The sequence below is a fragment of the Haliaeetus albicilla genome, chromosome 24 (genome assembly GCF_947461875.1).
Source record: "Haliaeetus albicilla chromosome 24, bHalAlb1.1, whole genome shotgun sequence".
Lineage (NCBI taxonomy): Eukaryota > Metazoa > Chordata > Aves > Accipitriformes > Accipitridae > Haliaeetus > Haliaeetus albicilla.
In genome coordinates, this window is record NC_091506.1 from 20,705,522 (window position 1) to 20,722,659 (window position 17,138).

The 17,138-nt window shown below is 34.0% G+C and overlaps 2 protein-coding genes and 1 long non-coding RNA gene across 6 annotated transcripts in view; 1 reads left to right on the top strand and 2 right to left on the bottom strand.

Moving 5' to 3' along the window:
- The window catches only part of LOC138681798 (uncharacterized), a 58,134-nt gene extending 51,140 nt beyond the window's left edge, over window positions 1-6,994 (bottom strand). The window contains exon 1 of the long non-coding RNA XR_011322001.1: window positions 5,273-6,994. This is a non-coding gene — a long non-coding RNA (uncharacterized lncRNA). The remainder of the gene's footprint in view (window positions 1-5,272) is intronic.
- CENPP (centromere protein P) overlaps window positions 1-17,138 on the bottom strand; it is a 160,737-nt gene that overhangs the window by 124,006 nt on the left and 19,593 nt on the right. The window lies entirely within an intron of this gene.
- On the top strand, window positions 2,656-16,607 carry OGN (osteoglycin). The gene is made up of 7 exons (XM_009921175.2): window positions 2,656-2,957; window positions 3,588-3,840; window positions 8,189-8,273; window positions 10,184-10,342; window positions 10,969-11,171; window positions 11,758-11,853; window positions 12,361-16,607. Exons 2-7 carry the CDS (start codon window positions 3,673-3,675, stop codon window positions 12,529-12,531), a joined length of 882 nt encoding a protein of 293 aa, XP_009919477.1. The 5' UTR covers window positions 2,656-2,957; window positions 3,588-3,672; the 3' UTR covers window positions 12,532-16,607.

A 17,138-nucleotide genomic window follows, 5' to 3' on the forward strand; every position in this document is an offset into this window, starting at 1 on the left:
ATTTCATATCCTTACAAAATTGTAGGGAAATTACTACAATTCAAATTTAAGCCAGGATTCAGTTTCAGGACAATTAGTAAAATAACCATTTTAAATGCCTAACATTTCAGGTAAAAGTATTTTGTGGGGAAATCAGTCAGCGAAAATGAGATATCATGGGTTAAAAAAAAAAAAAAGGCACATCTGACAAATCAGAAAGCATACCATGAACACATTATCAAGGCTTTCTTCAAAACCTGGAGCTCAATTAGTTAGCAACAGACCTTGTTTAGGTATTCAGAAAAGAAACAACTGAGTACATTGATGCTTGTAACCAGATACCTATATATCAAACTTCTAAGCACTAACAATACCTAGAAAGCACACTCTGCTTGCTAGAGTGAATACTTCCCATCAGCTTCCCTATTGCCAATGCATATGAACCACATTTTCATTTCAGATGATTTGGATATTGTGGTTATTTAAAGTCATTTTGAGCAAGAATAAAGCAGCATTGCTGCTGAAAGAAGCAATACTATCCCTTCCTTGTTTGCAGTCACTTGTACCATCCCCTTCCTTGTGCCGATATGAACATCTGTTATATGTTCAGATAAAAACAATTTTTATCTGAAATTATTTGTTGATACTTTTTCTTCTTCATGGCACAAGGGATGACAAGCAGATAAAATACAGGACAGGACTACTACTTTATGTGGCACTGACAGTTTAAAGTGACAGTAAAACTACACTGTAAGGTAAACCTTGATGACATCATGCCAAAGTAATTACTTAACATATCACTCCTCAAATGTATTTGTAAGTGTTCGTGAGTTTCTTATAAGTGCGTGGATAACAACCGTGAGTACACGTTAGACATTTCCATGGTAAGCATACCACTGAAATCATGACCCTGATGAACACAGACTTTTGACAATGTTTTCTGCAGAACCTGTTACTAAAGTCTTCTAGCTTGACAAAGCCTCTTCTCTTCTTGCAGATCAAAACAAGCAAGAGCCTTCTTGCATGAAGACTTCCTAAATTTTCAAGGCCTCATTTATCTAGTAATTTTCCCTCATTTTTAAAATTGCCATATATACAGAAAAAAATAAGCTATTCCCAAGATATTCCATGTACATAGCTGTGAAATCTAGGATTTCAGTACCTACAAAATAAATTCTCATAAGAATACAACAAATGTATTTAATATTTTATATCATGCTTTCAGCTTCAATACTTAATACTTTTCCCTTAGAACATTTACCCTTTGATTACATTGAAGCATTGGAAAAACATGGATGCCCCAGAGCCAAATGAAATCTTAACCTGGATGTTTGTGGGGCGGGGCGGCAGCTGGAAAGAGGTAGGTACAAAGCAGAGCTGCTGTAAGTACTTCTGAAACATGCATGAAACCATGAGGGATGGTAAGATGGCATTGACACTGCAACTTTTTTGTCCCTTTCCTCAGCAAATCCACCCCTTCAATCACACACAGTACTCCTGACTGAAAGTTCCTATGTACTGCAGTAGAAAACACCTTAACAACCTAGCCATTTCAAAACTTCGGTTGTTCTTATTGTTCCAGCAGAACAGCAACCAATGTAATTCAGAGTCCAATTTCCATTACTATTGAGCCTCTTCCCTTAACATTTCAGTTATATACAAACGGCAAAATCATTATCCTAGAGAAAGCTCCAAGTCCAGATTGTGACACTGTTTAATTTGCATACAAGCTAAACTAAAAACATTTTTATAAAATCCTAATGAGTTCAGTAAGTGGCAACTGATTATAAACTGGAAAAAGTTTAGAGAGCAAATGGCTGTAGCCACTCTCCAATTTGCAGATTTACTACAGACATCTGGTTTCTAAACAAGGCAGCACTCACAAGAAAACTTAACCAAATAGGTTCACTGTTTATCCCCAGCATTATTCTAGCTGACAGTGCTATCTAGAAAAAAGAAAAAGTATGAATATGAAAGAGAAATGTAAATCTGAATATACTCCCAATAGATTTTATTGCTACATACTTTTTAAAGACTCAAAAAAGCTACTTTGTAAACTTTCAAGTTGGTCATCTGGCTCCCATTTGTACTGACTGCCAAAAATACATAATGAGGAAAAGTATGGGGGAGGAAGAAATGCATTAGAAATCCAGAAAACTACTGCTTGTAGTTCAGATGAAAACTCTACACCTGGACAGTGTTTACTAAGTTATCTACACAACTGACACAGAACTTTACTCAAAACAAGTATTTATTGTGAAACCAATTTTTCAATAAATTGTCTAACAAGTCACTCAATGAAGCATTTAGACATGAATTAATTGTCTGAAAATCTCAACACACACACACAAAGTTCTAAAAAGTATTTTTTCTTTCCAGAACCATTCAGACTGAAAAGTTTCCATTTCATACTTAGGTGAAACTTCTCTAAACATATACAACTTGTAACGAAACATTTTATTACTCATAAAATGTGACTAATATAGTATACGTATGTTTTGGCTCTACCTCTGTCTCAGTCAGAAAGCAGCTGCTTTGTCTCTTAGCTAAACCATTACACAAAATGGATAACACATGCCTTGTTATAGACCTCTAGTTGCACAATTATTATTTGATTTACAGAAAAAGCCTTAGCAATTTTAAAGAGTAAATCGTCACAAAGCAGAAGGCTACCATTTTAACAAGTAATATCAGAAGTAGGATGAGCTAGACAGACTTAACATTTACAAACGTTATTCAAAGTACAACCCCCCTGCTCCAGGATATTACCTCTTACCCTAGGGAAAGAATGCTGGCAAAGGATTTTTTACCCCATGGAAAGCACTTTTAAGACTGTCAAACTTTGAGAGGGTATTCATTTCAACAATTTGGATGTAATTCATAACTTTAGCCTTTTATCAATCTACTTTAGGTTAACCTATAGATAAGAATATCTGGTTTTATGACAATCACAGAAGAACTTTGGATCTGCTAAAACGGTAGGTGGACTTTTTTCCTATATTAACCTAAAGCTTAAATAAAACACTTAATTACAGTAAACAGGAAAAAATGCAGTGTAAAGATTTATTTTAAAAAGTATTGCATGTGTATTTAAAATGTTTTAAAGATTATGTTTGTAGCCTCCTCCCCCTGCCTGAAAAGTGTACAACCTGTAAAATATTGAGGGGGTGCTATCTTCTCTTGTTTACTTTCAAATGTAAAGACAAAGACAATGAGAGTTTACTGTTATAGAGCATTTAGGTCTGAAAACCATTATTTTGACAACCAAGAAAAATGCATTTGAATCTCTCTCGTTTTAATTAGTTCAGCCACATACATGCCAAATGTTTCATAAAATGCTTTACAAAATCCTCTTGCTGTTAACAAAAATAACACACTGGGAAACAAGCAAATGCAATTAAGAAAATATTTTCCTTATTAGTTGGAAAATGTTGTTTATTATTTCCCAGTTTCTTTTCCTGTTAAGAAAAGTTTTTATAATGCTAGAGTCTAATTAAAGGATATCAAGAGTTAAAAGTTGTTCCATGTTCCTTATGCGTTAGAAACCCCTGCCAACTAGTCCTCTAGGCTTTAAATATTGTTTTGACGGATTGCATTTTCATTTCCAGTCACAAAGAAAGTATTCTCCATAGTTAACACACGAGCAGATCTTCACCAGCTCAGTGAAAGCCAGATACATTGTTCCATGCAAGAATGAAGACTTTGCAGACTACTTTTTTTTTGTTTGTGTTTGTACCTTTGGTAAATTCAGCACCACCTATACAGCAAGAATCACTCCAGTTTTATGAGTATGATACAGATGTTACCATGGGAAGCCTGATCCAACAAGATTATGAAATGCAATCCAAGGATTTACGAAAGGTATTTTATTTATATTATCAGTTTAATATTTTTAACTGCTAAGCATTATATGAATAAGGTGTTACATGCATGTTTGCAAGTTTTATTGAAAAGTCTTATAATAATAGCAAAACATACAATGGTTTCAGACATTGGGAAAGCCACTCAAATTAAAATCACAAAAATACTACCCTTGCTACAGTTTGAGAAACCCACAAAAGATAGTCTTTCACAAATAAAGAGTAAAGCATCCTTTTTAACTCTGCTGTAGTTATGTGCCTACTGTTGTAAGAGTTTCAAGAATGTGATATACTAGCTACAGTTTGAGTAATGTTGTATTAAGACAGTAAGTTTGTTTAAAAACAAGGATGATGTTACTTAGGTTTGTGTTTTTTTTTTTTTACGTATCAAAGTAATACTTGAAACAGTACTTTTTATTGGACATAACCTGCCAGCATAAACCACAGTTTCTCTTTTGACTTACCAAACTATCAAATTTTTTGCCTTGGTTTTTCAGGGGTGGGTTGTTTGGGTTTTTTGCAACTCAACAGTTCAGCAGTCCTGAACTACTACAGAATATCCAGTCCTGCACTAGTCACCTACATTAACACTTTGAGAGTCTTGAAGGTAGCAATAAAGATAATACCTCACGGCACTCACCAGCACCCCCAAACGATCAATTCTGAACTTTTTGCTGCATGCTCCACATACACGCCTGTTAATTTAAACACTTAAGCAGAAGACACAAAAACAGAGAGTTAAACGAAGTACAACAGCCTCAGCTGACAGGGACAGTTAAAAACCTCCTACCTCTGTTCAGACTGCCTCTGACAGGACCTAAATGATATACATCAAGAGAATGAGATACAACATTGACCAGGCAGATGGAAGAAAAACTAACAGTGATTGCCCAAAAACTAGTTGCCAAGGAAAATACCACATATACAAACAAAGCGGGAACAACCGAGTATTAATAAATCCAAGGAAGTTTTCATTAACTGTACTTGTTACAATAATTTAGTAAGATAAACAAGAAAAAAAAGACGACAGCAAAAGTTAATTAGTATAAGTAAAAAATTGCAGCACATGTATAGAAAAATTACTTCTGTATACCTTTTTAATATTTTCCCAATTCTACTTATATTATAGCTTTCCACTGTTAGACTAAAAATAGCAGCTACATATTTACAGTCAAAAACGTCTAAGGTATTTTTAAATCTGATATCTGCCACAGTGATGAAGTAACACATTTTCATAAACCTGTGAAAAAGAGATCATTTAAATAACTCTTAACTAATAGGTGGCTATCCACTCACAACTGAGTAAGTTTTAAAAAAATACTAAAAGTGTTAACTTTAACTAGTTAGGCACAGCATCAGATGACATTCATTACTAAAATCATTCTAATGAGAATATGCTGTTTCAGTAAAAGAACAATAAGGATTATACCTACAAGGAAATGGTGCCAACAGATGCGCCACAGACTAAAGTCTCTACTGGCAGTGCTATAAACTAGAGGTCTTCCGAAGGCCAACAGTTCTGCTTAGGATAATTCTAGGAATGCAGTCGGTCATTATTTCCATCAGGTCAGTTCTCCAATGACATGTTTTCATTGCAAAATAATAAATTAGTTCCTTATGTGCAACAAATACATCTATACAAGTTCTAGTGTTCCCAGTTTAAACCATGGGATGCACAAACAAACTTTCTATTCATTTATTGCAAGTTCCAACTCCCAGAATATTTCAAGTGTTAACTGTAACTGAAATACATGCCAACAATTTCCTCAAACATGCCCAGTCAGAAATCTATCTTGCATGACAAATTTAACTCCTTACTGTGCACTTGAACACACAGTTAGAAAAAGGATTTTGTGTTAATGATCAACAAAACAAAGTGAACTTCAGCCTACCACTAAGGAAAAGGTTAGCCAAGCAAAATGTATTACAACGATTACCATTTGAAACCACAGCCTCCTGAGTCTTGAATAAAATATTAGAAGTTTAAAAACATGAAATCTTAATTTCCACAACAGAACCATCCAATTAGACACTGTCTCGTATCTGGACTAATTAATTCCATTTAATATAAACTATCAGCTTTATAGACCTTTGTATGCTATAAAGATGAATCAATTACTTTGCAGAAGTTTTAAGATGGTTAAAGTATTTAGATGTAAAATGTTAATGTGGTTTTGTATGGGTAATTCATGTCTGTGGAGTAAAGTGCAAGAGGCAGGTGGAATTTAAGTATGTAAGTAGGCCAATATTCCTTCAGTGCATTCCTTACATATGTAATTAATGAACTTCCTGTGGTTATAATCCAAACAATGTTCTGCACTGATACTCCACAGCTAGGAGTTTTTATAGCTGACCAGGAAATACTTCCAATATATTGGTTATTTATACTTTTTTGTTTTGTTTTGTTGGGGGGGGGAATCTGTTGTTTAATTTTGTGGATTTAATGGTATTCTGAAAATAATAAGTTTTAATTTTTGTTGACATTTCCCACTTGCAGAAATTAGTCATACATTGTATTCTGCAAATACATAGTCTTTCATAGATCACATTTCAAGTAGGGTACTGTACTAGAAATCTACACCTGGTACAGATATGCTGTGTCAGCAAACATGTTTTTCATACAAGCATATTAAAAGTGTCCTTTATGAGACAAATAAATACAACAATAGAAGTGCAGTTGTTCTATTGTAAGTCCACGTACACAGAAGTCTCTACTGGCATGGATACCTCAGTCAAGGACCATGTCTTCACATACCTAATCAACATATCTATGCAAGATAAACAGTTTTGCAGAAACCTTCTCTAAGATTTGCTGCTTGAGTCTAACTGTTCAGCTCATACCTCCCAGCTTCTCTACACCCAACACTGCAAAAGCTCTTGCCTTACACAGAAGTTTCATGCTGCAACTGCTAAACTGTTGCCAGCATTCTAACTTGGGTATAGAAGTCTTACTAGAGCAAACGAACGTATCCCAAACAAGAGAGCCATAGCCTGGATAGACAGATGCAGGGAAGAGCCAAGGGATGGATGATTCACAGGCTAAAAAGGGGTCAAAATGACAGAGGCTAGCCAAGATATTTCTATCTCAGGCTTTATGTCAAGCTTGAGGGTTTTACTTTGTGGAATACAAAAATTCCCACAGTAAAGTATATACAAGCAACCAAATACTAAATAAAACAAAGCTTGTATCAAAAGTAACTTGACAGATGGCGTTACTTTCACACCACTCTTGTGGAAGAACTATCTATCTGTGTGCTACATGCCTGAATGGGGGGGCAGAGGGGGAAGAATTTAAAAAATAAAATAAAATAAAATTGATTTACTTGTGAGCACTCGCAGTGCATAAGAAGCTCTCTTCAACAGGGGACCATACTCCTGCCAGGTCCTGATCCTTAAGCACGTTTAAAGAAAAACATCTTCCACACCCGATAATGTACTTTTCTCCATGTGTTTTCAATAGCCACACAGACCAAAAAGCATATTGTCTTACTCTGTCCTACAAATATTCCCCATCAAAAAAGACAACAAATTATGCTAGCCAAGAACAATTGCCACAGTCATCATAAAAAAAACCCTTAACTTTAATACATGCAAATCATAGTATAACCCACTGTACATATACTGTAATTCTAGAAATAGTATGTAATTCTCTAAAATTCCTACGGTGTTCAATGAAAACTTGACTACTATTTTCTGCATCACAAAAGGCCCTTTCTGTTAGCAGCCCAGGTCTTAAAAGAGACTTAAGTGCAGTTAATGGAAATGAATTGCTAAATTTCAGCCAATACCTAAAAGCAACATGTTTATAAACTAAGTTGTCCTGCAATTGAAAAGATGCAATGACTATCTCAACATGGAATTCTGAATAACTTTAAATGCAAGAAAATGTTATTTTACTGAGATTATTTGGGTAAAACAAAAACCCCACAACTTATATTCACAAGAATCCTATCAAATTTTGCATGATATGCCAAATCTTCTGATTTCAGAACTCCAGGTTTTTGTAGACACCCATCTTACATATTCCTACCCCACCACACAGTCTATATTCTCTCTCTATTTTTATTTGTGTCTACTGTTCTTTCCTACAGAACTTACTTTTCTAAAGAACAATAGCAACACCACCTTCCCTTCTTGCCTTTCAAAGTGAATAGCTAATGTACAAAAGGGGTAATACATACTCTTGTACGCTGGATGACTGATGTGATTTTAAAAATTAAATGTCATAAGGAACTATGTTGTAGGAGGTTCATTTTTAAAAGACATGCTATTTCAGATCCTTGTAATACTCTGCGGGTTTTTTGTTTGTTGTTGTTTTTTTTTTAAATAACATTTGCTCTCACACAAAGGATGGAACAAATGTTTCTCTTGACACTTCCCTAAGACTGCAAGGGGATGACAGTGAACGCAATGTACCACCAACAAAGGATACAAGTAAGTTAATTGATATGAATACTGTAACATTTAAGCTCTCCAAAAGAACGTATTTTAATATGAAAATTTAATATACCAAGGATGACGAGGGATATAGAATTAATCTTTTCATTTATGAATATCTTTCATATCTCCTGTGGAAAGTCTTCTAACTTGTGATGGAGCAGGCTGAAAAAATTTAAAGGATTCTCAGGTAAACTCCTAATACACAAAGCACAGCTTTTAAGAATCTCTACAGACTTACCCAGTCATATTTGCTGTAGAGATGTACCCAAATTATATAAGTTAGGCAAGACAACCAAGAAAAACAAAATACACATGCCAATGAGTTCCATAGTTTAATCAAGTAATGATGGAACATGATGTATTTAAATTACTTAAATAGATTTCTTCAAAGGACTGGCTATTCTTACAGTTTACATCTGATAATCAGGAAGGTCAATGGTTCAAATACATCAGGAACATTCTTCACTAGCCTAAGTTTCCTACAGGCTGTGAGGTATATTGTCCAGATTTCTCCTAATGAGTCACAATGATTTCTAAACTTGAAAGGAACAAAGTTTTTGTCTGCTGAACAAAGAGAGCATTGAAAAAAAAGACACATATATTTCAGGTGTATCTGTGATCTAAACTTCCAAAAATAACTGATGATTCAGCAAGACCACTGGAGTGTCAATCTCTACCAAAGGTTTAATCAAGGCTAGTTATTGCCAAATAGCATCTGTCAACAAGCCCCCATCAAAAGCATAACAAATCCGTAAGAACACCAGAGCTTCTAGTCACAGACAAGCATAAAAACTGTTGCCTTTTAAATAGTGACAACATTGTTTCACAATCATTTTCCATTTCCTACACTCTAGCATATGACAAACAAGACACTAAATCAAAAGAGGCAAATGGGGCAGGGCAGAACTGTAAGTCTTACAAATGGTAATACTTACAAAGCTAAAGCTCAAAACCTCAATTCTATTCTATACAGTACCTCTGTAAGAAAAAAAGAATTACTCTATACATACTGGGTTGGCTTCCCAGTATTGCCTGGCTACTTCTGTAACTCTTCACTGGTTGCAAAAGATCCTATTTTACTGCGTAGTGATAATAAACTACCTAGCAGTATGAGACTACTCTATACTGCAAACAGACCAATTTGGAAGCTAACCAAAAATCTCACAATATAGAAAACACACTAGATCAGATAGCAGTGATGACTAAACTGGATTGAAAGCCATATTCGTTGTATGTATTTTAATATTGCTGTCATACAGGATTAATGCAAAGCAGAAATTACTAATACTCTACTAATGTCTATGAGGAATGGGACAAGCCATAATGGGCTTAAACTGCATTAAAAAAGGTACAGAGTTTCTCTCACTACTTAAAATAACAGCTATAAAAAAAATAGAACAGATTGCCTAAAGTACTTATATAAACATCATTGCTGGAGTTTTTATAACAAGGATTAGACAAAATAGTAGCTAGGAGTAACACAGAGTATACATGACCCTGCCAGAAATGCTCCAATGCAATGTGTGCACTACTAGATGTTTCTCCTGTGTGGATTTCTCTTTTCAAAAGAATGGTTCTAAAGATGACATTTAACATGGCCACAGAGTTCCAGTTGTCATATTCACAATACTCTAAGCCAACTAAAGAACAAAGCTGAATTAAGATCGATTAATAGCATTTCAAAACATGCTCAGATAAGAACAGAGAATATACACAGGAAAATTATGCATAATAGAAAGAATACAAAACTCAAAAAAGTTCAAAATTTTACATCTTTTCAGAACTTGATGGCAATAGATTTTTTTTAAATCTTACAAGATACTAGAGAAAATTCTATTTTGAATGTTCAAGCTTAAGCTAGCTGAATAACTTTTAACTGTCTACTCAAAATAATCTGCTTTCAGATTTACCTACTTGTCTGCTCTGTGTGTGTTTAAGCGGATCAGTGTACTGCGAGGAAATAGACATCGAAGCTGTACCCCCACTGCCAAAGGAAACAGCGTATCTTTATGCACGATTTAACAAAATAAAAAGGATAGCAGTCTCAGATTTTGCTGACATTAGTAAGTAATGTTCAAATCTTAATTTCTGTTTATCTGATAGTATATTTGAAGTTGTTGTCCCTTAATAGTATGCCAAGATTACAAAAGTAAGATAGATTTTACGCTTTGCTAGATTTCATTATGTGTATTACTTATTTAATTCAATGCTTCTATTAGAACAGGAACTATGAAGGCAATATGGAAACCCATTTTGGCTCATGTATTCATCTTAATATTCCCACACAATCAGAGAAAGAGCAGATAGCTAAAAATAAAATTTAACTCTGCATCCCATCCAGTCTTAAATGACCAAGTATTATTTTTCCTTCAAATGCTCCAGGGATATGTCTCCCAGCTATCTTACTCTACAACATGACAAATTCTATGAACATCTGAAATCATGTTGTCTCTAAGGAAAAAAAAAGGAAGGATTCAGAATATTTTCCTTATTATTATTTTTTTTAATTTAAGACCATGAGGAAATCTAAATGTGGATTTTATTCCTATTTTAATAGTATTTATATTTGTAGATCACAATTAGGATAGTGCAGCCAACAGTGTAACATTCAACATATACAACCGTACATATTTCACAAGCCATGTAATTATAAATTCAGTATTTAGATTTTCATTTCTTTTGTGTGAAGCTACCTTGAGAAGAATTGATTTTAGTGGAAATAGGATAGAAGAAATAGAAGATGGAGCCTTTTCAAAGCTTCTGTTATTGGAAGAACTTTCTCTTGCTGAAAATCGACTTATAAAACTTCCTGTTCTACCTCCCAAACTAACAACATTTAATGCAAATCAAAATAGAATCAAGAGCAGAGGAATCAAAGCAAATGCTTTCAAGGTAAGTAAAAGACAATAATTTAAATAACCAAAGTAAATAAAATTAGTAACCAGACTGTCCAGGATACCACCAAACGAATTCTTCCGTATTTTTGTAATCTAATAAACCAACTGCGATGAAGAAGCTTTCCAGCTTTTGTTTTGGCTTTAAGGCACTTTGGAATAATAGTCCTTTGCACACTCACTCTCGGTCATATAAAAAAAAATTTCTATGAAATATGTTATCTACTTCCATTCTCTCTTACATGCAAAGAAAAACTTGATTCAAAATTGATGGCTCAAATACAGTTCTGAGGACCACATAAATACTAATAAACAAGGGTATAGCTTTAGAGTGGTCTCGAGTTTTATAACAAATAAGCTGGCACTGAAATTTCCAAAACATAGAAGGCCTGCTACTGAAACTCATAAGAGTTTCTTGATACAACAGAATTAAACATTCACAGCAAAAGAATGTTTCATGTTATACCACTTTACAGGCTTTCTATGAGATCAGAAAAAAAATACTGATGTCTTGTAAAAGGCACAAGTTACTTAACCTCAAGTAAGTAATATCAGCATTAATAATCTCTCTTTCTTTCTATTAGAAGCTGACAAATTTGGCCTACCTCTACTTAGGACATAACGCACTGGAATCTGTTCCCCTTAACTTACCGGAAAGTCTGCGTATTCTTCACCTTCAGGTATTTTTTAAGTAATTCCTTAACATTCTGTTACTAAGAGCCTCATTAGTTACATACTTCAAACCAAACCCACAGTCTTTTAAAACAGTTCAGATTGCAGTTGTGGTACAGTTGTCTAATGCACCTCCAAATAAAACAATTTACCTCTAATCTGTATGGCCACAACCATTTGGTGTTCAGAAGTTTTTTGTAAGCTAGTTACCGTGCAAGAATTTCTCATTACTTTCTGTATATCAAGGATAGGAATTGGCAAAAATAAGCAATAATCTTTTAATCAACAATACATTTCAAACACTAATAACCACCTCAAACTGCTTATCAGCTCATTGATTGGTTTGAAGAGACTTGATTCCTACATATCTACAGTATACACAAATCAATCCCAATTACAAAAAAATGGGAGGGTAAGAGGAATAAAAGTGAAGTTTGAAAATTCTTCAACATATATGGGGGTGTGTGTATATATGTGTGTGTTTATTTATTTATAAAAATTGTTTTATTTTGCAGTACAACAATATTACTACAATCACCGATGACACATTCTGCAAATCTAATAACACACGTTACATCCGCACACGTATGGATGAGATAAGGATGGAAGGCAATCCGATCCTCTTGGCAAAGCATGTTAATGCTTTTTCCTGCTTGAGAACACTGCCTGTAGGAACATACTACTAGCCACCACTTACGTAATTATACATGCCAAAACTTAAACATGGTAACAGATCATTCTTTTTCCTCTGTTTACACATTTCTATCCTCTCCTTACTAATGCCATTTTTCCTGCAGACCCAGAACCTTTTACTATGTTGAAATGTGGTTCTCCTCTGAAATAACTATTTCAACACAGCCACTTTATTTAGTAGTTACAATGTCACCCATGCTTTCAGAATCTTTTCTGTTAATGAAAGTGTAAAGTGTAAAAATACATATACACACACACTTACCTTCTCATCTTTTATTTGACCACATATTCTTTACGTGTAGGTAAAAATCACACAAGTAACTGCTTGTTCACATTCTTCACCAGTACCCAGAATAATCACTACATTTTACTTTCAGATAAATGCAAAACATTCTTTCAGCAAGCTACAGAGGAAAAATACATCTTAATTCCAATCCCATTTTTTTAATCTGAAATGAAACTTTTCCAGCTGACCTTCAAAAGTGCATTGGATGAAGTTACATACAAAAGGAAAGTTATGTTTAGAAATAGAACTTCTCAAAGTTTAACTGCATTAAATCTTCCTTAAAAACTTGGTTTGTGGAAAATGAGAGTAATTCCTATTTAGGCTTACTGTACAAAGCAACATAGCACGTGGAACTTCTCAAAGATGTGTTAAATCTCCTTCTACTATAGCTATCACAATAATCTAGGAGTGTGTGTGTATATATTATATATCTATTTTATTTTTACACAAGTTATTTTTAATTGAAATATATGAATTTTGCTCAGCTGTACTCACAAGAGTTATTTTTGCAACACCAGGTTCTCATTTGAATACAATGGTCAAAGTACAGCATAATATGACTCCAAGTACCTTTGCTATTAACAGATGATGTAGACCAAGCCTTCTTCCACTGATTTTTCTTGACAAGGAAATGTGTGACAATATAATTAACAGCAAAGCTGAATTAATGTTTTTACCTGTAAATAAGTAAGATTTCAGCTAGATGTCAGTGCAAAGATGATGTACCCTTGTACAACAATACTTTCGCTCATTAGGGAAAAATCAAATCAGATCTTTAAATTAAAAAGAAAAGTTGATTCTATCATTAATCTAAAAATAGTGTTAACTTCAAGCAAATTAAACTGGCATCATTTCACTCAACCACTTTAAGCCGTGCAGCATAGTAGCAACACAAATTAATGTGTGCAGGCCTCAACAGTCAGTTCACCTAAAACTAGACATAACTGATACAGGATGCAATGTTTTTAATTAAACAACTATACATTTCTGACATTTCATTTTCAGTTTCTCCCCTGGAATACCTACTGCTGGCGTAAACTCCTCAGATAAATGAATGCCAAAAGTGTGCTAGTTACCATTACCAGATCGACTTCATACTAATTTTGAAGTTAGAATAGATTCCTAATTTGTAGAAATAGTTAAGTATCAAATGCATGATGATATATCACTACATCTAGAATACTGATTTTACAAGATATTTTGTATTAGTTTTATTTATCTTATTTAGCTAAGCCTTGATTTGTTAGTGCTTGTGCTATGGGGAATTAAGTGCACACTTAATTCTGAACATACTGATGCTCTGCCACTAAGTGTTGAGACCCAACTGACTTTCAGTCACTTTTTAAGTAACTATGTCAAGCATCAGCTGTGAGCTCATCTTTCTGGAAAGAGGATGCAGTTCTGAAATGCAGGACAAAAATATTTTTGCCCTGAACCCATTACCCAAGAAGGACATAGCAATCCCCAATATTTTCCATTTTAAGTTATTTGGTGTAACAAGAAAGAAATTCCATTGTCTAATACAACTGAGAAAAAACCAAGCCCAACAGTGAGAATAATACTTGGTTTTCATTTTCTCGTGTAAGTCATAAAACTTTGATGTTCCCAGGTTTTTAGCAAAAGGTAAAAAATAACCCCAAAGCATGTAAAAATACATTCCAACTTCAAGCCAAATTTATACTAGGAAAAAATAAAAGCCACCAATTTTCTGAATCCTCTTTTGACAAATGCCTAAGATGGAGAAAACACAGCTGGAAGTCTAAGTGTAGTAACATTACATAAGCAGCGGCCTCTGATCTTATTCTCATCACAAATCTTTATTACTAAATAAAGCTCTTTCCAGTATTAATAGGATCAGTAAATATCACCAACACTCTTCCTATGAAAACAATTATGTGTATACACAAATATATGCACATTTATGTAATACATACATGTAAACATTCTAAGACCTAACCACTAGCACATTATTAATTTTACATTAAAATGTTGTACATATTTTTGAAAAAGTACTAAATATGAAGAGTAACACTAATTAATGCTCTTAATATTTTGTGAGCAAACCAAAGTAGATAACTTGTACCTTCTGAACGCCTCATGCAGGCAATAATTTACTCTGATATGTTTTAATTTACTTCCTCGTTTATAGCAAATTAATCCATCAAAACACTAAGTGAGAAGGGCTTCAGCATGCAGGATATTTTGCCTTCTATTTGTGTGACCAGTACTAATATCAAGCTGAATGTACACCATTCTTTTTTTTTTCCTATCACTCATCTCTGTTCTGTATTTCCAATAAAACTTGAATTTCTTTTCTTGTTTATCAATATGCACTTTGACAATCTGCTCTTCCAGCAATGCCAACATGCTTCAGTTGTTTAGCCTCATAGCAGACTAAAGGTGCACCTAAATCAGAAAATTATTTGCAGTTGTAAATCCATTTTGCAGACATAATATTTATTGTGGCAATACAGTAAGAGCTGCCATACAAGTAATGCCATACAAAACACTTGTGGGACATTTTGCTCACCTCTTCAAAAATCTATTTAAAGCACTACCTTGCAGATTTTTTCAGTAGAATAGAGGAGCAGCAGCAGAAGGTAGTAACAGTACGCTCAACTCTTGATTTTGTGTGTGTGTGAAGCATGCAAGTTGTAGACTAACCTGTTTCAGTAAAATGCTGCAACTGCTGAAGCACAATGTCAAGGAGTATATAATGCAGAGCACAAAATGCTTACAGCTGAACATTGCTCTACTCACACCAACCTAAATTTGCCCCTGCTTTCTTGGAAAGCCTGCTTACAGTCAAATCAATGTGTATTTTAAATTGCTTTTTTTGCATAATCCAAGTTATCCATCCCACCATTACTGTTGTTAACTGGGAAAACTCTCACTACAAAACTGCTATTTGTGACAGTCAACTTTTTAGAAACACAGTGCTGTCCAGCTTTGCTTGAAACTTGCAATTGTCATTCATCTCAAACATTCATTATTATTTGAAGTATTCAATCACTTCTACATTATTCCTTTCAAGTACCAAAACAAACAGAAAAGAAAAAATAATCTACCTTTCCCTGTTCTTACACTACCCTGTAAGAAAACCATTAGAAGCACTGTCTATTTCTATATTAACAGCCTTGGTAATTTTCTTTTAAATAACAAAATATTACAAAAATTATAAACCCAAAACCCCACCCCAAATAGTCTTCTCTCCAATACTGTGCATGGTTACTTGCCTATATACTTGAAGTCTAGCAAGCAGGTAGGAAAAAAAAAAATATAGAAAGATTACAGACTCATTTTTTAATGCTGTCCCTGTGTGAATATTAACGGGATAAGACTCTTCAGTTGTTTTTATGCATATGTTAAAAGCATACTTCTACTTGCTTTCACACAAATTACTACAGAATATTAAGCTACAAATATACATTCTCCTCAGCAATCTGGTTATTTGAATTGTCAGATTTCATCTTTGAACGCTTTATTAATTGAACACTTTAATTAATTCTCTTAAACCTCAGAAAGTCTTCTATTTCTAAATGAAATCATTACTAATGCTAGCAGAAATAAGAAGGCCTAAAAACCTCTTCCTAAGCACATTGTGAATCATACGTGATAAATATTCTCCCAAATTGATTTGCCTTTCTCAACAGCATCTTTGTCCATGGAAAGAAAAATACCTTTAGAAAGGATATTTGTAATATCAACAAACTTGTAATATATGTCTTCAGTGAACTTATTTTCACACACCTTTTAGCAATAAATATATCCCTTCATTGTTTATACTCAATGTCTCAACAAATACTTTTCATAACTGCACACAAGATACACACAACAATTTTAAAATAATCTCCAGAACTACCTCCTTTCTATTTTTTCATTTTTGTACTGAATTTTAAAATGAGAAATATTTACAACAGTTCACTGAATCACTGTCCCAGAAATCACAGTGACTGCTGTCATGAGGCTGATCTAAGGATCAGAAGGCATCAAGTGAAGTTGGAAAAAAAAACAATCAAAAAACCCTACACCACAAGCCATAACGCCCTTGGTGCTCTACCTTCTTTATGGAAGGATTAAAGAAAAGTCCTTATACAACAACCAGCAGGATTAAACAACATCAGTTTATTACTCGGCTGAGGACAGGTTTTGATATTATTTTTTTTTTAACATTATCAGAAATTAGCAGTTTTTCTTTAATCTGGTTGATTTGATAATAGAAATTGATTAATCTAGCACAGAACTCAGAAAGGCCTAGAAGTTTCAAAAAGTAGGAAACAAAACAGTTCCCACTTCATACTACAGCTGAAAAGC

What these genes read in the sequence shown, in the direction of transcription:
- OGN (XM_009921175.2), top strand. Translation starts at nt 3,673, where the DNA reads ATGAAGACTTTGCAGACTACTTTTTTTTTGTTTGTGTTTGTACCTTTG. An exon ending in ACCACCAACAAAGGATACAA is followed by an intron (nt 8,274 to 10,183) that starts GTAAGTTAATTG and finishes ATCTGCTTTCAG; the next exon opens with ATTTACCTACTTGTCTGCTC. An exon ending in TGCGTATTCTTCACCTTCAG is followed by an intron (nt 11,854 to 12,360) that starts GTATTTTTTAAG and finishes TTTATTTTGCAG; the next exon opens with TACAACAATATTACTACAAT.